Here is a 22,057-nt window from a genome sequence, read left to right on the forward strand (position 1 = left end):
AGGTCATAGGCCCAAAGAGGGTGTGTGACTATTGGACTTGTAGAAAATCAGCTACATAGCAGAAAGACTGGGACTAGTGTCCAAGGCTTACTTCTTTATTTAGTGCTTTTTCCTAGACAACACTGGGGTTTGCAAAAAGATATTATAAAGTGCATTTTTTAAGGGCACTTCTAGTGCTATGTTTGGAATAGGAAATATGAAGGGTGGGCCACTTCTTAGGGCATGGGATATAATGTTAAAAGATAAAAGTCTATTCCACTTCAGGCTTCTCTATCAAAGAAATTGATCTTTAACATGGATAAGAAAGATAGTCCAAAATAGTTAACAGGTTCAAGTTTTACGATAGGTGAAAAGATTCAAGGAAAGTGCTTAAGCCATTTAACTGAATTTAAGCCTTCAGCCCCAAAGACATTCCATTTCAGAATACTGGAGGAAAAAACTTGGCACCTGCTATAACAATTTCCTGAGGGAGAGTGTAATGAGCTACTTTAAAGCCAGGGTTAACTAGCGGTTAACTAGCGGCCAGGGGTCAACAATCATTACAAAACCGAAGACTTCTCTCCATCCAAAGTTCACCAATATTACTCTACCAGGTGTCTCTGGTCATTAAATGGACCAGTAACTCCTTCATATAGTCGGAGTTTTGATTGCAACAGACTGAAAGAAAGCATCCAAACCAACAAATGAAATTTAATAAAGCAAGCGGTAAGTTCCACATGGTTTTTAGGATCATTTTGTTAGTATGATTTTTTTTTTTTAAATCTGTCCAAATAAAAAACAGAGAAGATGTAAAAATAATTCATGTCCAAAAAGGTTAAGAATCTCAGTTGACTCCAAGCTCATATTTTTGAGAGATATAGCAGCCAAAATGACTAATGAAATTTTAGGCAGTATTAATAACGTTATAGTTGTTTAAACTAAAGGGATAATAGGGCTACAGTATTCTTGCCTGGAGAATTCCATGGACAGAGGAATCTGGCAAGCTACAGTCCATGAGGTTGCAAAGAGCTGGCCATGCCTGAGTGACTCTCTCACACACACACACACACACACACACACAGTGCCAAACAGACCTCATCTGTAGTATGTTCTGTTCACCTCAGAAGGTGCCAGGGACGTGTAAATCAGATAATACAAGATCTAGAAGCCATTTCACGTGACAGCTCAGAGGGCCTGCGAATGTTCATTTGGAGAACAGAAGGCTGTTCGTTTTAGTGGCTAAAATATGCAAGAGGCAGTCACTCTGCTGTGTTGCTATGTGAAGTTAACTGCTAGATGAAGGCAAACTCTCATATAAAAGAAAGGAAACTGGTGTGGTTGAATGCCCACCATGTGCCCTTTGCTGTGTTAGGTGTGTTGTATCATTTTGTTACAATCTTTCAGAAACTGATGGATATGTGAGGGTTGGATATGATAAGCTCCCATTTGCTGGAAGTCCAATGTCCAGCTCAGCACTGTTCATTTAAAGCAGCAGTAACCACTCTTGTTCTTCCCAGACCTTTGAATGTTTTCCAGGCCCTTCAGGACCCAGCTTCCTACTTGGAGCCAGGCTCTCCTAGTGGCAGAAAAGGTCACTGTGCCTCTGCAATGTGAATTTCCAATACTACTTTAAGGTTTCAATCCCCAGTGGATCGCTGACTACAAATGAGGAGGTACCTAGCCACAGTTTTCCTAACGTGGCATTTCCTAGCCAGTCTTGATTGGGATGGGCCCACATCTATCTAGGATGTGATATGGGAAGGGCTGGGTATTGGAGGGGCACCTAGGCATTTCATGCACTTATAAGGGACTGTGTGACCAGAGATGGGAATCACTCAGGAAGTAATGTTCTGTGGATACATCTCTTGGCCAGTTGCAGGTATTTTCCTCACATACACCTGTAGTTTAGAATCAGCCTAGTGCTGAAATCCTCCAGCCTAGGGCATGTGTCTGGCCAGTGAACAGAGGATCAGCCAGGATCTTGGTAGGCACCAGAACTCAGCTCGGAGGATTCCAATGAAGAGAGTTTAATGAAGGGATTATTAGAGAGGTGTGAGCAGGAAATCAGCAAAGGAAACTCAAAAGCAACAAGAGGCACACTCCACTTTCTAGACCAGGTATTTGCTGTCTCCTAGTTGTCTCAGCCACCCACCTTGGCACCCACATGCCTTCATTTCCTTCAGGTCTTGGTTATAATGCTACCTTCTCAAGGGCGCATTGTAACTGCTGTTCATCATCATTTCTTTCCTCCTCCCCCATATCCTGATATCACCTGATATTTTTCTATTTTAATAATTTATTATCTGACTCTACTCACTACAGCTTCCCAGGTGGCTCAGTGGTAAAGAATCTGCTTGTAACTCAGGAGATGCAGGTTTGATCCCTCAGTCAGGTAGATCCCCTGGAGGAGGAAATGGCAATCCACTCCAGTATTCTTGCCTGGGAAATCCTATGGACAGAGGAGCCTGGTGGGCTACAGTCCATGGGTTTGCAAAGAGTTGGATGTGATTTAGTGACTGAGCATGTACGTACCCACCGCAATGAGAGCAGAGATTTTTTGCTGTTTCATTCATTGCTATAATCCCAGAGCCTGGACCAAGAAAAAGGTTAAATGACTGTTTGTTGAATGAATGAATGAATGAAGACTAATTGAACTTCTTAGAGCTCAGAGAATTGTCAAAGACCCATCTTTCTGCTTCAACTTGTTCATCACACGCCTGCCTTTTGGAGGGAAGCCCAAGGAAATGCAAGAGAGCTTGTATTTGGCCACAAGAGGGTGGTGTTGATCAGTTTTTCATTTTTTTAAGGCGTCTTGAGACCATTCATTCACCCTCTCCTCCTTAGACCCCCAAAAGAAAATGTGGGATAGGGTCATGTCTGCAGCCAAAGCGAACACACAATGTGTCTCTCCCACCTTGGCATTGCTGTGCAAGTGAAATTCAGTTAAAACCTTTGCAAGAGAATGGTCATGGAAGGAGAAAAGTCACCAGAAATCAAGGGCCTCAGAAATGCATAAGAGGAAGCAGCTGCCAAAGGAAGATGCCTCCACTACTCAGCTTCAGTATCCAGTAGACACCGCTCTCCAAGGAGTCTTTGTAAAGACACTATGCTTGGGGCCATGTGTACTGACACTAAATCTAGGCATCAGAAGCCCCACCTTCAAGACAGTAAGGATACTGCAAGGCAGAAGTGGTCAGGCCAGTAAGGGAAGCCCGGAGAAGGTGGCAGCAGCATTTGGAAGGATCAGAGGAGGCATTATGGGAGGGAAGGCATTTGAATTACGATTTGATTTTATTATAGCACTTGAATTTTAGGGTAATTTTTTTATCAATTGAGAATGAGAAACCATTTGTGTACATGTAAAAGGTCAGCTTTTCAGGCTATCCTACTCCTAATAAGACATAGAATAATATAAAATAAGAGAACTTTAGGGAAGATAATGTATGGTTATCTTCCCTAAAGGACCCATGGATCAAATTCTCAGACCCACACAGTGAACTCTGATCAAACATATGTTTTATTTGAAAGAGAGACACTCTGGAGAAAAAGCGTGGGAAGAGAATGAAATGAAGAGGTCAGATGTCAAAGCAGAAGCTCTGAGTCAGAGCTCCTACTTCTTTCCTGGCCCATTCCCCACTTGGGGGCCACAGCCATGCCCTCCTCTCCACTTGGGTGCAGTGTGAAGCCCCCAGGTCAGTCCAGACTAATGTGGTAGAACTTCTTCCACCTCTAGAGTGAGGAAGGGAAGTAAGACATCCCTCAGCCTCTTCAAGGTGTCTCTGCTCATGACCACCGGCAGGGCATCCACAAGGAGGTCTGGGTTTATGTACTGCAGGTAGAAAAGCACGTAACCCAGCAGCCTAAAGAAGATGATGACCATGAAGATAAAATACCTGAAATGCCTGCAGAGAGACATTCATCGTTAGCACGGGGGAAGACAGCCCAGGAAGCAGCAGCAGGAGGTGAACCTCACCTTCATAAATGACTGTAAATCACTTTCTTTGGGCCATCCTGATGGGGAAGTGGGGCATGCAGACATAAAGGGTGAGGGCAGGGGGTAGGTGATAATAGAAAAAGACTGATGTGGTGGTAAGGACTGGAATACAGCCCTCCTGACTTTTAAGCCCTCCAACAGAATGGATGTCCACACAGAAGAGCTGGAGATGCAGAAGGATGCTGAAGTACCTTCCAGGTACTTTATATGCAGGCCTTTGTGGGGGTTGTCAGAAGAGATCCAGACCTGCACTCCTGAGAGTCTCATCATCAGTGGTCCTCCTCACTCTACTGTAGTAAGAACTTTTAGAATGTGAAATGTGTCTGGGCCATCTCTGACATTAACATCGACAGAAAATGATTGGGTTGCATTTTTTTTTTTTTTTTTTGCTAAACATCAAGTGCCAAAGGAAACCAACTCGGGAATTCCCTGGTAGTCCAGTGGTTAGAGCTCCATGTGGGCTTTCACTGCTGAGTGTGCCGTTTCAATCCTGGGTCAGGGAATTAAGATCCTACAGGTCACATGGTGTGGCCAAAAAAGAAAGGAAGGAAGAAAAAGAAACTGAAACAATAATAGGTTGTGTGCATGTGTTTTCTTGTGTGCACCCAAGAAAATTCCACCCTGAAAACTGGCCCAAGGCTTTCCATCTTTAACTACACTAAAACATCACAAATTGAAGCTTTTCATTAAAGTGCCACATGGAGCATCTTAGTCTCCTTGTTTCAAAAATTTAAAAAGAAAAGGCACAGAGTTCAAGTGATTTTTTTTCTCTAAAATTTTACAGCCTGCAGTAAAAGAACTAAGAAAATTAATGCACCTTGAACTCTCTTTCCAGTAAAGAGGAGAGCAGATTATCAGGTTCAGGATCTGAAAAATAGAAAGGAGCCCTACTATGAGTCTTAAGAGTGGAAAATGAAATTAAAATGCAAGCTTCATCTTAAACGTCTCCAAAACAGCCATTTTTTCCAGCCACCAAGTCCTACATAACTCTGGTTTTCAGAAAAGAAGAAAGGGAGAGATGGCAGAAATCTGGGGCGGCCTGATATTTTCTGGTTGGTGGATGTGTTTATCCTTATTCTACACACTCTTATCAAGTCACTTACTGCTACAGAGTGAACGTGACCTAGACTAGGAAAACACAGGATTCTACCACTTACCGGTACCAAAAGATTCTCTTCTGTTTCTTAATGATGGTCTTCTCCTGTGGGAAGCAATAAAAGCCACAGGTGTGCCTGTCCATGTGCTCATAGAGAGGCAGTGTAGGAGGGTGGCTAAGAGCTTGACCCAGGAGTCACTGGCTCTGCCACTTCCTAGCTGCTGTGGTGTGAAGCAAGGTACTGAGCCTTGTTAATTTCCTACCTCTAAGGTTATTTCAAAGAAGGGAAGGGGGCCAAGGGGCAGGAAGGGGGAAGCCAGGGTAGGAAACAACAGAGGAAAACTCCAATTTGGGACAAGGAAAACTTACCATATTGCTTTGGATGGTCTCCACCAGAGTTGACCCCCGTTTCACTACTTGGGCGGAGTTGTTCTGGGCTTTGCATCTGGGTAACAAAGAGCAGATCCAAGAATTAAGTAACATAATCTGTGGGACCTATGAAAGATGCCTTTCTAAGTCATGCAACATATGTGATTTATTTCCTAGATTCTTGATAACATTCACAAAGCTCAATATTCAAAATGCGTAACTGGTCAATGTGCAAAGAAACAGGAAAAAATCAAGAGAAAAGACAACCAATGAAGAGTAACCATGACACAACCCTGATACTGGATTCACACTGCAAGAAGTCTGTCTCCTGTTGGCAGTTCAAACTTCAGTTCTAGACTGATATTCTCAGCTGGCCACAGAATGCCCTGGGAGTACATGGTTTTGGAGGTCAGCTTGTGATTTGGTCAGAGTTTAGGTAAAACTTGAGACTCTCCATCTCTAGCTCTCTGTTTGTTTTTTAATCCAGCAGTTTGACTACGCTGGGCTCTGTCCTCTATTTTCTATCCCAGAAAGACTGTACAGTTCCCTCAAGACTTTTAAATTGACCTTCACGTCAAGTTTAGCTTGCCCTCAGACTCAGTTCAGTTCAGTTCAGCCGCTCAGTCGTGTCCGACTCTTGGTGACCCCATGGACGGCAGCAAACCAGGCTTCCCTCTCCATCACCAACTCCTGGAGCCTACTCAAATTCATGTCTATCACATTGGTGATGCCATCAAATCATCTCATCCTCTGTCATCCCCTTCTCCTCCTGCCTTCAATCTTTCCCAGCATCAGGGTCTTTTCTAATGAGTCAGTTCTTTGCATCAGGTGGCCAAAATATTGGAGTCTCAGTCTCAGCATCATTCCTTCCATTGAACACCCAGGACTGATTTCCTTTAGGATTGACTGATTGGATCTCCTTGCAGTCCAAGGGACTCTCAAGGGTCTTCTCCAACACCACAGTTCCAAAGCATCAATTCTTTGGCACTCAGTTTTCTTTATAGTTCAACTCTCACATCCATACATGACTATTGGAAAAACCATAGCTTTGACTAGACAGACCTTTTTTGGTAAAGTAATGTCTCTGCTTTTTAATATGTTGTCTAGGTTGGTCATAACTTTTCTTCCAAGGAGCAAGTGTCTTTTAATTTCATGGCTGCAGTCACCATCTGCAGTGATTTTGGAGCCCCCCTCCAAAATTAGTCTGTCACTGTTTCCATTGTTTCCCCATCTATTTGCCATGAAGTAATGGGACCAGATGGCATGATCTTAGTTTTCTGAATGTTGTTTTAAGTCAACTTTTTCACTCTCCCCTTTCACTTTCATCAGGAGGCTCTTTAATTTCTTCTTCGCTCTCTGCCATAAGGGTGGTGTCATCTGCATATCTGAGGTTAATTACTGATATTTCTCCCAGCAATCTTGATTCCAGCTTGTGCTTCATCCAGCCTGGCATTTGTACTCTGCATATAAGTTAAGTAAGTAGGGTGACAGTATACAGCCTTGACGTACTCCTTTCCTGATTTGGAACCAGTCTGTTGTTCTAACTATTACTTCTCTATGTCCAGTTCTAACTATTGCTTCTTGACCTGTATACAGATTTCTCAGAAGGCAGGTCAGGTGGTCTGGTATTCCCATCTCTTTAAGAATTTTCCACAGTTTGTTGTGATCCACACAGTCAAAGGCTTTGGCATAGTCAATAAAGCAAAAGTAGATGTTTTTCTGGAACTCTCTTGCTTTTTTGATGATCCAGTGGATGTTAGCAATATTATCTCTGGTTCCTCTGCCTTTTCTAAATCCAGTTTGAACATCTGAAAGTTCAGGGTTCACATACTGTTGAAGCCTGGCTTGGGGAATTTTGAGCATTACTTTACTAGCCTGTAAGATGAATGCAATTATGCTGTAGTTTGAGCAGTCTTTGGCGTTGCCTTTCTTTGAGATTGGAATGAAAACTGACCTTCTAGTCCTGTGGCCACTGCTGAGTTTTCCAAATTTGCTGACATATTGAGTGCAGCACTTTCACAGCATCATCTTTTAAGATTTGAAATAGCTCAACTGGAATTCCATCACCTCCACTAACTTTGTTCATAGTGATGCTTCCTAAGGCCCATGACTTCACATTCCAGGATGTCTGACTCTAGGTGAGTGATCACACCATCATGATTATCTGGATAATGAAGATCTTTTTTGTGTGGTTTCTGTGTATTCTTTCCACCTCTTCTTAATATCTTCTGCTTCTGTTAGGTCCATACCATCTCTGTCCTTTATTGTGCCCATCTTTGCATGAAATATTCCCTTGGTATCTCTAATTTTCTTGAAGAGATCTCTAGTCATTCCCATTCTATTGTTTTCCTGTTTCTTTGCACTGATCACTGAGGAAGGCTTACTTATCTCTCCTTGCTATTCTTTGGAACTCTGCATTCAAATGGTTATATCTTTCCTTTTCTCCTTCACCTTTAGCTTCTTTTCTTTTCTCAGCTAATTATAAGGCCTCCTCAGACAACCATTTTGCCTTTTTGCATTTGTTTTTCTTGGGGATGGTCTTGATCCCTGCCTCCTGTACAATATCACGAACCTCCATCCATAGTTCTTCAGGCACTCTGTCTGTCCCTTGAATCTATTTGTCACTTCCACTGTATAATCGTAAGGAATTTGATTTAGGTCATACCTGAATGGTCTAGTAGTTTTCTCTGCTGCTGCTGCTGCTGCTAAGTCACTTCAGTCATGTCTGACTCTGTGTGATCCCATAGACGGCAGCCCACCAGGCTCCCCCGTCCCTGGGATTCTCCAGGCAAGAACATTGGAGTGGGTTGCCATTTGTGGTTTTCTCTACTTTCTTCAATTTAAGTCTGAATTTGGCAATAAGGAGTTAATGATCTGAGCCACAGTCAGCTCCCAGTCTTGTTTTTGCTGACTGTATAGAGCTTCTCCATCTTCAGCTGCAAAGAATATAATCAGTCTGGTTTTGGTATTGACCATCTGGTGATGGCCCTCAGACCAAAAATGATCGAATGAGAAAATCGCCTCTTGCCTTTCCCTTCTTCCAATTGTCAACACCCCTTCCAGAATTTGCTTGGTGTTATTCACTCTCCAGGGCCTTCTGATTGTTCATTCGTTTTATTTTGTTGCTCAGAGTTTAGAACTGTTTCCTGCAAGAGGGTCAGTTCCAGTAAAAACTTTTAGGCTTTTCATGGGAATCTTTTTGTAATCATCAAATACAGAAGAAAGGGGAGAAGCAGCCCAGATTTCAGGATCTGGCCTTGATGGAATAGTTTGTATCAGGCTAGGCCATCTCTACAATCAACTATAAAAACTGGACAAAGTACATAAAACATCCATTTGAATGAATTAAAGAATGCAGTCAGAAGATGAGGGGATACATATCCTTAGCAAAGTAAAGCATACTACGATAACCCCCTCATTCATCCAAGGCCTTCCCCCAAGGACACTTGTCAATTCATGATACAGTGAATAGAGTCCAAGCAGCAAGTGGCAGCATCAATTGGCTGAGGAGACAGAGATTGGAGTTTAATTCCCTAAGGGGGAAAACCCAAGGAAAGAAGGAACCATAGAGAAATGAGTTCAAATATCTGCATGAACTTCCCTTAAGGTGATAGCCGGCTCTTAAACTCTATATGAGTAGCTCAAGATTCCAAGAAAGCCCAGAAAGCAGAAGCCTCAAGAGCTGAGCAAAGATTGGAGTAGTCGTGCTGTTCTGGGAAGTAGAAGTTTGAATTTGAGACCTGTTACACTCAGACCCTGATGCTGGGAAAGATTAAAGGCAAACGGAGAAGGGGTGATAGAGGATGAGATGATAAGAGAGCATCACTGACTCAGTGGACATGAATTTGAGCAAACTCTGGGATTTAGTGGAGGACAGAGGAGCCTGGCATGCTGTAGTCCATGGGGTTGCAAAGAGTCGGGCATGACTTAACAACTAAACAACAACATGCATGGAGACAGAGACTGGAGTTTAAGACTATGAGAGGGAAAATCCAAGGAAGGGTTTCAGTCCTGAGTCTATCTGAACTGTTTCAGCTTCCTGCCCTTCATGGATGCTGTTCCGTCTCACCATCATGTCTGACTCTTTGCAGCCCCATGAACTGCTGTGTGCCAGTCTTCCCTTTCCTTCGATATCTCCTGAAGTTTGCTCAAATTCATGTCCACTGAATCGATGATGCCATCCAACCAGTTCACCCTCTGCCACCTTCTTCTCATCCTGCCCATGAGCTTTCCCAGCATAAGGGGGTCTCTTCCAATGAGTTGGCTCTTCACAACAGGTGGCTGTTGTGAAGTAATAGAGCTTCAGCTTCAGCATCAGTTCTTTCAGTGAATATTAAGGATTGATTTTCTCTAGGATTGTCTGGTTTGATCTTCTTGCAGTCCAATGAACTCTCAAGTGTCCTCTCCAGCACCATACAGATTGAAAGCATCAATTCTTCGGCGATCAGACTTCTTTATGGTCCAGCTCTCACATACATATACAACAACTACTAGAAAAACCATAGCTTTGACTATACAAACTTTTGTTGGCAAATTGATGTCTCTGCTTTTTAATTTGCTATCTAGGTTTGTCATAGCTTTTCTTCTCAGGAGCAAGTATCTTTTAATTTCATGGCTGAAGTCACCATCTGCTGTGATTTGGGAGCCCAAGAAAACAGAATCTGTTTATACTTTTCTCCCATCTATTTGCCCGCCACTATGAGGTGATGGGACTGGATGCCATGATCTTCGTTTTTTGAATGTTGAGTTTTAAGCCAGCTTTTTCACTCTCTTCTTTCACCCTCGTCAAGAGGTTCTTTAGTTCCTCTTCACTTTCTGCCATTAGACTGGTATCATCTGCATATCTGAGGTTGTTGATATTTCTCCCAGCAATCTGTCCTTGGGTGAGTCATTTATCAATTCCTTTGCTTTTGAGGGATAGCAGTACATGAATTTTCAACTGTGAAGAGGACTTGGGCCCCTAACCCGAACATTGTTCAATCTATAAATGAATTGTATTTCTGTATACTGTTAGTAATGAATTAGAAAATCAAATTAACAATTATCTTATTTACAATAGCATCAAAAATATCAAATATCAAATCTAGGAATAAATCTGATAAAAGATGCACAAAACACTACAGAAAACTACAAAACATGTTTATGAAAAATTAAATAAGATCTAAATAACATGTAGGGATAAAAATGTTCATGACTTGGAAAACTCAATGTTGTTTAGATATTGTTAATCTCCAAATTTATCTATGGGGCTTCCCTGGTAGCTCAGATGGTAAAGCGTCTGCCTACAATGCGGGAGACCCAGGTTCGATCCCTGGGTTGGGAAGATCCCCTGGAGAAGGAAATGGCAACCCACTCCAGTATTCTTGCCTGGAAAATCCCATGGACTGAGGATCCTAGTAGGCTACAGTCCATGGAGTCGCAAAGAGTCGGACACGACTGAGTGACTTCACTTTCACTTTCAATTTATCTATAGATTCCATATAATTACAACCAAAATTTCAGCAATATTTTTTTGGTAGAAATTTAGAAACCAATTTTAAAATTTATATGGAAATTCGAAGAGCCAAGAATAGCTAAAATAGTCTTGAATAGCCTTGAAGAACAGCAAAAAGTTGCAGAACTTAAGATATGCTAAGTCAAATTAATTATAAAACTAAATTGTAATTGTAATCCCTGTCAGTCAGTCAGTTCAGTTGCTCAGTCATATCCGATTCTTTGCGATCCCATGGACTGCAGCACACCAGGCTTCCCTCTCCATCACCAACTCCCGGAGCTTGCTCAAACTCTCATCCATTGAGTCAGTGATGCTACCCAACCATCTCATCCTCTGTCGTCCCCTTCTCCTCCTGCCTTCAATCTTTCCCAGCATCAGGTCTTTTCAAATGAGTTAGTTCTTCGCATCAGGTGGCCAGAGTATTGGAGTCTTAGCTTCAGTATCAGTCCTTCCAATGAATATTCAGGACTGATCTCCTTTAGGATGGACTGATTGGATCTCCTTGCAGTCCAAGGGACTCTCAAGAGTCTTCTCCAACACCACAGTTCAAAAGCATCAATTTCTGGTCCAATTTTTATGATCCAACTCTCACATCCATACATGACTACTGAAAAACCATAGCTTTTATTATTCGGACCTTTGTCGGCAAAGTTTCTGCTTTATAATATGCTGTCTAGGTTGGTCATAACTTTTCTTCCAAGAAGCAAGCATCTTTGAATTTCATGGCTGTAGTCACCATCTGCAGTGATTTTAGAGCCCAAGAAAATAAAGTCTGTCACTGTTTCCATTGTTTCCCCATCCATTTGCCATGAAGTGATGAAACTGGATGCCATGATCTTTGTTTTCCGAATGTGGAGTTTTAAACCAGATTTTTCACTCTCCTCTTTCATTTTCATCAATAGGCTTTTTAGTTATTCTTTGCTTTCTACCATAAGGGTGGTGTCATCTGCATATCTGAAGTTATTGATATTTCTCCTGACAATCTTGATTCCAGCTTGTGCTTCATCCAGCCTGGCATTTCACATGATGTACTCTGCATACAAGTTAAATAAGCAGGGTAACAATATACAACTTTGAAGTACTCCTTTTCCAATTTGGAACCAGTATATTGTTCCATGTCCACTTCTTTTTTATTTTTTTTTTATTTTTTTTTTATTATTATTATTATTTTTTTCCAGTGGGTTTTGTCATACATTGATATGAATCAGCCATGGATTTACATCCATGTCCACTTCTAATTGTTGCTTCTTGACCTTCACACAGATTTGTCAGGAGGCAGGTAAGGTGGTCTGGTATTCCCATCTCTTTAAGAATTCCAGTAGTCTATGCTTGTAGTCTATGCCTCTATCCTTGTGTAGTATTGGCACAGGATAGAGGCACAAACTAATGGTACAGAATAAAATATCCAGAAACAGACTCACACATATATTAATATGTCACCTTACTTATAAAACAAGACAGTACTGAAAATGCATGCTCTTTTAAATAAATGATGCTGGGCCAACTGGCTATCCACACATGGAAAAAAATGTATCTTGATCTCTACCTCACACCACAAAAAAAAACAAAAACAAAAGACAAATTTCATATGAATGTTTACATTCATTTGAATGTAAAAGGAAAAACAAACAGAAAATTCTTTGGGAAGGCATTAAAGAATAGTTTTATTACTGAGAAAAAGCACTGAGCAAAAAAAGAAAAGAAAAAACTTTCATGGATTGGATTTCCTTAAAATTAAGAAATTGTTTATCAAAAGATTCCATTAAGAGAGTAAAAGAGAAAAGCCATAGAAATGACTGTAACATATATATATGTGTGTGTGAGTGTGTGTGTCCATCCATATCTGACAATGGACCTCATGAAAAAAATATAAGGAAATCCTATAAACCGATAAGAAAAAGATGTATAATCTCCCAAATAAAGGTAAAAGACTTATTATAAAAGCAGATAGCCAAATTTCAAGTAAGCATTTTAAGGTATATATATTAATAATCACTAGTGAAATGCATTATTAAAGTAAAAATTAGATATCACTAAACTCTTGCCAGAGTGGTTAAAATTAAAAAGACTGTAAATATGAAGTGAAAATGAGGAACAGAAATAACTGGAACTAGTATAGATTCTCATTGGAGGAGATTCTGGTAATCTACTTTGGTAAATCATTTGTCTGGTAAAGCCACAGATATGTATACTCTATGACTTAGGACTTCTACTCCTTGGTATATAACTGACAGAAATGAGTATATATGTTAACCAAAATACATGCACAAAAATGTTTATAACAACTTTAATTGAATAACCCCAAACTGGAAATAACCAAAATGTTCATCAATGGTAAAATAGATAAATTGTGCCACATTCCTACAACAGAATACTATATACAGCTAGGAAAAGGATGAGCCGCAGGGCCACGCAGCAATGTGGACAAATGTCAGTGAAAGCCAGAGACAAGCGAGACCATCCTGAGTTCACATGAGGTTCAAGATCAGACAAAACCAAGAGGAAATGATAGAAGTTAGAATCACGGTTGCCTTTGCAAGAAACGATGACTGAGAAGAGAGCACAGGGAGCCTTTGAGCCTTAGAACTCAGAATGTTCTATATACTGATCTGAGTCGTGTTAACACACCACTTGAGATGTGTGCACTCTCTGTATATTGCATAATACAGTATAATACATAACACGGTTGAAGAGTATAAGCAAACAAGGGAAAGTGTGTCAAGTCCTAAACCATGCAAGTCTACAAATACAGAACGTATGTAAATGGCTATCACCGGGGCCCCCAGTGGGGGTTCACCATGTCCTGGGAAAGGGGCCAGCACAATCAGTTTTTTCAAAAACAATACTCAACTGACGATGCATGAAAAGAACATAAAAAAGAGACCTTTTAAACACCAACTGCTGAGAAAGGCAAGAGAGAAGCCTGAATGGTGATGATTTTTCAGCACAGAACATGGAGCAGAAGTTGACAGGGATAACTTGATGGGGGCTATTTATAGTGATATAAACTGGTCTGAGAAGTACTCTGCCCTTCAAGGACCACCGGGGATTATAGCTTCATCCCACCAACGAGGTCATTTTCCCAAACTTACACTTCTTTTTCGAGAAGCAGCATCTCCTTTTCCTTTTCCATCTGTCTCAGAATTTCTTGGTATTTCTTCCCATGGAAATAAAAAAAATATTGATCATAATCAAGAATTTCTGTATATATCATTTTAATGCCATTGATAAAAGATTCTCTTAAGACTAACTCTTAATTTTCCAAATGGTGCACACAAGAATGTACACACACAAGTATGAAGACATTCTAATAAAAACTAGGGATATTAGTGACTGGATGGATGCATATGGATAAAAAGGGAAAAGAATTCTCTCTTTGGATCCTGCTTGTAGGAAAATCCCAGCTCTCACAGTTACTATCTATGTTTTTAGAGCACATTACCAAACTTCTTTGAACCTGTGTCCTCTTGATCATAATAACATGATCCTCAAAGGGTTACTGGACAAACTAATTGATAAAAATACTGTATGTTGATTGCTTAAAAATGCTGTATGTGCCAGTATAAATAAATCCTTAACATACATCTGGTTCTTGTTGTTGTTTTTGCTTCTGTTGTATAAAGGATATTTCCCCCAGTGGCAGATTTTAGCCTAAATGAGAAGCCAAAGGATCCATGGCACTGGAACAATTCTGCCTCTACTATGACTTGTCCCCAGAGGCCATGTACCTTTATGTAGTGGGCCTGATCCTCACAAAGCTGATACACAGATTGATAGTCACTCTCTATCTAGAAAGAAAAGAGAATCAACAAATTTCATGGATTAAATCACAATGAAGCCTGGGCTGCTCCCAACTGGTGCATTGGCTATTTGGCTGGTTACCTAGCAACTTCTTACCAGGGAAAGCAACTACATCATAAAGCCGGCGATCTCATCATTCATGGGCAGGGTCTAATTTTGAGCAAAGAAAGTTGTTTTCCCAGGTTCTCATATGCCTTTTACATGAGACATCAGGAGATGTTTCAGGGCACTTAGATATGGGCTTCAACAACAGTCTCTGAGTATTCGAGGTAGAGGGGTATTTAAGGAATGACAAGACCAGTACTTTTAATATAAGCTTTCTTTTCCTTTACCTGCAGGTGAGTCAGAAATTCACTTGCCAGATATTCTTGCTCCTCCCCCTCCCATGCCTCCAGCTGTTCTCTTTCTAAAACCTCTGGGGTTCTCTCTCATTTGTATCCTGAACAGACCCTCAGGGGAGGAGACTCCACCTCTACCTTGACCAATTCCTCCTCTTGACTGGCGCAGGATTCTGTTGACTTCTGTAGTTTCACCTGTTAAAGACAGCAGACGGTTGAGAGCGTTCTTTTGTGAAAGCAAATGGGTAACATTCCTCTTCCCCCAGACAGGCAACGAGCATGACAATGGTGGTGGTGGTTTAGTCTCTAAGTTGTGTCCTTCTCCAGGGGATCTTCCTGATCAAGGGATCGAACCCAAGTCTCCTGCATTGCAAGCTGTATCCTACATTATAGGTGGACTGTTTACCGCTGAACCACCAGAGAAGCCCAGGGCATGATGATAATGGCTATCATATAGTAAAGACAGACCATGACAACCTGGAGTGGACAATATTATTGGCCCATTTACAGGTGAGGAGGAGACAAAAGCAAGGAGTGGTTGAGTGCATGACTTATTTAAAATCACACAGTGGCAGAGTCAGCGTTGAAGCCTTGGTTTTCTGACTGCCCAGTCTTTGGACCTAATCACCCTTCTTCCTCCAGTCCTACTGACCAAAGTGCCAACCTGTTCCTCCATCTTTTATACTCGGCTGGGTGCACTCACATGCAGCCTGAATCATGGAGCAAAAGAGAAACCTTCCGCCTCTTTTTCAGAGAAAAACAGAACAGGAGTGCTCTGGCATGCTGGGCTCAGCCAAATGGTCATATATGCCACATAAAGCTGCAGAGAGCATCTTAATAAGATTTCTGCCCTCTACTGGGCATCCAATTCATTTTTTCATTCAACAAATATTTACCTAACTACTACCATGTGCCAGGCATTATTCTAGGCACTGGGGAAATAGGTGTGAAGCACAAAGACAAAAATTCATGCCCTCATTGGGTTTGCCACCTAGTAAAACATTCAATTAAATTAAAAAAAAAAAAAACTCCCTTAAGTTATAAACAATGGGTTAGAAAATCAATTACAATTGTTGACCTATCCTTCTGCAATTGTGGAAGTCAGGATTCTCTTCTTCCTTGACTATCTGTATTTGTGTGTCATTTAGATAATAAATTTTTAGAGGGCATTCAGAACGTATGTTTTATTGGCTGATGGATGAAGAGGTCTCTGGAGCAATTCCCTTCACTTTGGGGCATTGTAGACATCTCTGCCACCAGTGTGACTAAAACTAAAGTTATGAATGCTGCAAAATAATTTACGAGTGCCGCCCAGGTCAGGGGGTAAAGCAGAGGGAATAAAGGACACTGGCTCACCTCTGTGAGCATACAGACAGACTTAGCCTGGTGGGTCTTGGAAGCTATTCCTCCCCAAAGTTAGAAAGACACCACATCTCCCAGAAAATCGGTAGATATGCTTTTCTACTCACCTTCAATTCTGCCAACATCTGCTTTAGGGCTTCTTTATCCAGGCCAACATTCTTAAATTTCTTTGAAATCTGTAATACCATCCCCCAAATTGTAAACTGAGTAAGGCATCCGGACATGAAAACGTGGGATAGTGTCAGACTTGAAGGTCTCAACGTAGGAGAACAGTGGTTAATTAATTCAGATCCCAGATGGAAGCTTAATAGAAAAGTGTCTCTTCCTTCCTCTGGAATCTGCCTGACTCCACGCCAGCTGAACAGACCTTTTTGTTCCCAGAGCCCATGAAAAGTACGGCACAAAGGAGGCAAGGCAGGTGGGGAGAGAAGGAAGAGAAACTGGTGCATCGCAGTTGTGGGAGGGAGGGACAATTCTCTCCTCTCACATTCCTTTAAACTTCCCATCCCAGAGCTGTAATTCCCAGAGGACAAAGGATGGTATCAATTAGCCAGTTTGTTCTAAGAGATTTGGAAGGAGAATTGGGAGGGAGCACACACATTTTGCCAGTTCCTCTTCCTTCTGTCTTTCTGATTGGGGAGTTCAGGAAAATGATGGACCCTATTGGGACTATTAAGAAATGAGCCTCCTTTCAAGAATGGGCTTATTATCCTGGGACCACCCCCGCCCCCCCAAAAAAATGCAGGGCCCACCTTACCTCCTTCTGCACCTCCACCACGCTCCTGCTTAGAATTTCCTTATTTTTTTCCTGGGGAAAGAAAGAGGTAAAGGATACAAACCGCACCCTGCTCTCAAACCCTCTTCCTCACTGGGTCACTGAAATCCCATCCAGGGACAAGGGCCCCACACAGAGGATCTGGGAACAGAGCCCAGGTCTCGCCCCCATGCTGAGCACATCATGCCCAAAACACTGTTAGAGAGCTGTGATTTCCACAGACACAGCAGTGACCAGCAATGATGGTCCCCTGGGAAAGAGAGAGTGGTGGACTGCCAGCAAAATGCATCACACTGTCCTTTTCTAGACACCTCCTTACCAGCTTTGCTGTCTCTAATTCCAGGTTCCTTAGGGCTTCTTCCTTCTCAGATATGAGGTGGTTCAGCTCCTCCCTCTCTCTGGCCTGTCTGACCGACAGCATGATATCTCTTTCCAGACTGAAACATAAGTCACCCCGGGGTGGGTGGCTCAATCCAAAGGAAGCTGCCAGGGTCCCAGCTTGGGAAGCTACTGCCAAGGTCTCAGGGAGCTAAAGTGACCACCCAATGCAGTGGCAATAAAATAATGACTTAAAGTGGAAATGTAATGAAAAATCTGTACGTAAAACCTTTTGAGGACACCGCTGTTTATGGTTCAGAATTTAAACAACTTGCCTCAATTCATGGACAAAGAAGTAAAGTTTCCTCCCACCCACCTCTTGATCCCAAGGGGCATTCAGATGAGGAGACCTTTCCCATCCAACTACAAAGCCTGACCTTTGAATAGTTTCTTCTTTCTCTTGAATTTTTTTGAGAAGAACCTGATTTGCCTCATCCATTCTCTGCAAGTCCTTTTCAAGGTCTGAGTTCAGAGAGTCCAGGTTCTGCTTTGTGACTTCTAGTTTCGGTATTTCCATCACCTCCTGCCTGCAGGAAAATCATCTTCATTACCAAACTCAGGACAGGAAAACATAGCAGCTGTCATCTCATTTATTGCCCTGTCTTTTGTTGTCACTATGCCTCACCAGCCTTACATTATCATTGTCCACAATAAATTGATTTCTATAATGTTTTGCATAAAGCAAATCCTTGGAGTCAAATCACATCTTAATTTCAAATATTATAAATGGAACCCATTACAACACAAATCTTTTATGAAGCAAAAGAAATATTTTTTTTTTCATTTGAATAATTATATTCTAGCTTACTTGTTTACAAAAACTTTATACAGAGTATGTGGACTCCATGCCACACCCATAAAGAATTCAAGGAAGAGGCATGTTTCCAGTCTTCCTTTGTTATAGTCTACTAAGGAGTTTATTACATTGAAAACCTTCTGCACTAGTCATGTAGGAACATGGACTGGGTAAGGGGCAAGGATGAGGGTCTTTTCCCCCAAGTAAGACTGATTTGCTTTTGGAGACATTGGCTATCTCTACAAACCCCACTTCTAGTCTGATGAAGTCCAAAGAACTGAAAGCAACGCATTTCCTCCCCAGGAAGGCTTCCCGGCTTGAGGATACTGTCCTGCACAGTCACGGTTTTCTTCCTTACTGGGTTGCAGTAGATGCTTCCCATACTAGTTTCTCATTCTTGTTACTTACACATCATCCAACGGGTCCTGTCCAGCTTCTTCCATTGTAGGTCTCCTATGTTGTTAATATAAACATGTGTTATGAAGACAAAGCTTCTAGTGTTCAACACAATCATTAGCCCAGGAAGGAGCAGAGAAAAGGTTTGACTAGACAAGACAGAACCAAGACTAAACCTGTGCCTCCTAGACCCTTTTCATATTTCAGGATCAGTTGCAATATTTTGCTAGATTTCAGTAAGCCAGATCATATCTCTTCAATGAATCTCATCAATGAATCCCACTGGAGTACAGAAATCTTTTTGTTTTCACAAAAGTGTTTTTACACTTTGGCTACCTTGCCCCTTTCTTGCCTGCACATTGGTGGGTAAAGTGCTAGGAGAACTCAAGTTTGTGTCTATTGGCAAACACACCAAGAGTTTATTTCTAACCCTGACCTTCAGGGAGACTTAGGAAAAAAGAATAATAGAAAAAGTGGAGGATATAAAAGAATTGGTTGGCTGATTTCTGTTGGTCTATAGCCATCCTACTTTTTTTACAAACTCTAGATATTATGGCTGGGTTGATCCTGAAATGGGAACAGATAAAGTAGCCTGAGCAACAGGATATAATGACTGAAAGGGGTTATTTTGAAAATGTCAGGTTCTCAGGGATGGTATCTGCTCCACTGCATCAAAATTAAAATTCAGGACTGAACCCAATCTAACAAAAGGAGAACACCAAATCTCCTTTCACATTCCATCTTCTCTTCCTTCTCTCTTTCTTTGAAGCTTTTTTTGTTTTAGTTTTAATTCCCCTTTTAATTCCTTCTTGTACCTTCTCCTTTCATAGCCCTCCCTGCATTTCCCTTTTCTTTCTACTCTCTCTACACATTAGGAAGCCCAGCTTGTGATGATGCCCTTGAGCTCACCCTTCTCTTCCCAACAGAGATTCCTTCCGCTCCCACTGAGATTTCCAACTGAATGTCACAAGTTTCAGAAAAGGTATCTCCTTGATGATGACATTCTCCACATACAGCTGGACCTGTCATCTCTAGCCGGGTGGGGCAGCATGTCATAGTAGATAGGGGTGGGTGGGGTGAAAATAACTCCTTGTCATCTCTGTAGGCAGAGTGAAAGCAGAGTTCAGAACTTTAGGACAGTTTAATTTTCTTCCTATGGAACTAATTTCTGGACACAGTTTAAACTGCTCTGAAACAGCACTCATCTCTATGGGACACATTTCTTCATTTCCCCAAATCCATTGACCCAGCAGTAGTTGATATCATGCTCATTTCCTTCACAACCTCTGTGTGGTATGTGAGCAAATTACTGCACCCAAATCCAAACCAAGCACCTCTAGTCAAGCAGTCAAGAGACAAGAGGTAGGAACATCTGAGAGCAGGGTAGGAAGAATATGAGAGATGTCTTATCTATGAGCCAAGAAAATCCTCATTCTTAACCAAGTTGGATTTTTGGAGCAGCAAAACAAATTTCTTTATTTTTCCCAAGGAGGCACTGCCAACTCATTGGGAAGGAAAGCCTGATGTTTCAAAGGTAGTTGAGTATGTGGAGGTCGAGCTGGAAGGAGGCAAGAGGAGGGTTAGGTGCAGAGACCCTACTCAACTGCTCACTTATAAAGAATTCTATCCTCATTTTTTTGAGATCTTAAATTACTGGAATAGTAGATGGGATTTTACATTATCAGTGTCACTCTACTAACCAGTTCTAGATTCTTCTCTGTATTGATGGAGGAAATGAGGTGAGACACAGAATTGGCGAGATATCTATAAAGGTGTATGCTTAGACTTCATATCTTTCATTTCTATCCCTCTTACTTATCCATCTTCTCCACGATTTAAGTCTAACCTTTTCCAGCTAAATTATACTAATCTTAAGTCCTTGGAAAGGCCTTACAGAACATATCACTCTCTCTCCAGGAAAATCTCTCTCCCACACAATTATCTGTCATGAGCTTATCCATCCTTCCCAGCTCAGCTCAAATGCTGCTTCTTCTACACTCTCTCAGATACCACACCCTCAAATCCTGGCAGAATGAATCCCTTCAACCTCTAACCTCTTTTGTTATTTTATGTTGTTTTTAGGAATGTGCTCACAATGGTCCTCACTCCAGAGTTAACCTATAAACTTCTTGAAATAGCGCATTTTAATCAAAGCCATTTTGATTTCCCTCCTGATTTGTGCTCCAGGGGTACCATTTGCAGAATTCAATAGGAATGGTGCCCCCTGGAGTTGTTCAAGAAGAGGATGACCCTGAAAACAGAGAGTGGGTTAGATACAGAAAGCATGCAAATCAAAACCAAATTTCATTGGCTTTCATTCTATCCTGGCACTGTGAAAATGTGGTACCCAGGACATTACTTAATCTCTCCGAGGTCAGGTTTCCTGATCCGTAAGATGTGCATTATTCCTGCTTCACAAAGTTATGTGTGCTCAGTTGCTTAGTTCTCTGCAACTCTGTGGCCCTATGGACTGTAACCCACGACGCTCCTCTGTCCATGGAATTTTCCAGGCCAGACTACTGGGGTGGTTGCCACTTTCTACTCCAGAGGATCTTCCCAACCCAGGGATCAAATCTACGTGTCTTGCATCTCCTGCATTGGAAGGCAGATTTTTTACTGCTAGTGTCACCTGGGAGATTAAATGAACATATGTAAAACTCCTAACCTTATGTGTGGCATGCGTAAGTACTTAATTCTCATCATTAGCCAACACAAAATATGTTTCCTTTTTTTTACATTACCTTTGCACATGGCATATGCTGAATGTTTTTAGAATGAATGAGTGAAAGAATGAGTGAATGAACAATTCATTCCACTTCCTTTACCTAGAACAGTAGATATATCCTCCCTGTCCTTTCCACCCTCCTGGGAGATGCTTACCTGTACACTCCCATTCATATACTCATCAGCAGTACAGCACCCCATAGCAGAATTCTCAACAAAGGGCCACACCCCCCAGAAGGCCAATCTGTAATCACTGGGGATGCAGTTCAAAAGCCTCTGTTAAACTCTTTAAAGCAGTAGGCACCTCTGATTGAGAATCAGTGATGAAGAACATATTCTCTCCATTAACTGCACCCTCCTTTTAAAGACACCACACAAGGACTTCCTTGGTGGTTTAGTGGTTCAGACTCCACAGTTCAACTGCAGGGCACATGGGTTGTCTCCTGTATTGGGTTGCAATTATTTTTATTTTAGCTATTCTAATTGATTTGCAGTAATAGCTCATCACCGTATTGACCTGCATTTATTTACCTAATGATTAACGATGGTGAACAT

At 41.6% G+C, this 22,057-nt stretch overlaps 1 protein-coding gene and 1 non-coding gene across 2 annotated transcripts; one reads left to right on the forward strand and one right to left on the reverse strand.

Annotated features, from left to right (window-relative positions):
• Positions 1 to 3,682: 3,682 nt before the first annotated feature.
• LOC133067264 (transmembrane and coiled-coil domain-containing protein 5B-like) lies at positions 3,683 to 18,825 on the reverse strand. The gene is given in 13 exon segments (XM_061158417.1): positions 3,683 to 3,881; positions 5,131 to 5,174; positions 5,439 to 5,514; positions 8,104 to 8,123; positions 8,269 to 8,374; positions 14,025 to 14,089; positions 14,661 to 14,720; positions 15,210 to 15,266; positions 16,541 to 16,609; positions 17,191 to 17,241; positions 17,528 to 17,645; positions 17,964 to 18,113; positions 18,791 to 18,825. Coding segments are annotated over 13 exon segments (1,050 nt in total).
• TRNAC-ACA (transfer RNA cysteine (anticodon ACA)) lies at positions 10,690 to 10,761 on the forward strand. Its single transcript has one exon. It is a non-coding gene; the product is annotated as a tRNA-Cys (tRNA).
• Positions 18,826 to 22,057: the final 3,232 nt, after the last annotated feature.

The sequence above is a fragment of the Dama dama genome, chromosome 12, assembly GCF_033118175.1.
Source record: "Dama dama isolate Ldn47 chromosome 12, ASM3311817v1, whole genome shotgun sequence".
Lineage (NCBI taxonomy): Eukaryota > Metazoa > Chordata > Mammalia > Artiodactyla > Cervidae > Dama > Dama dama.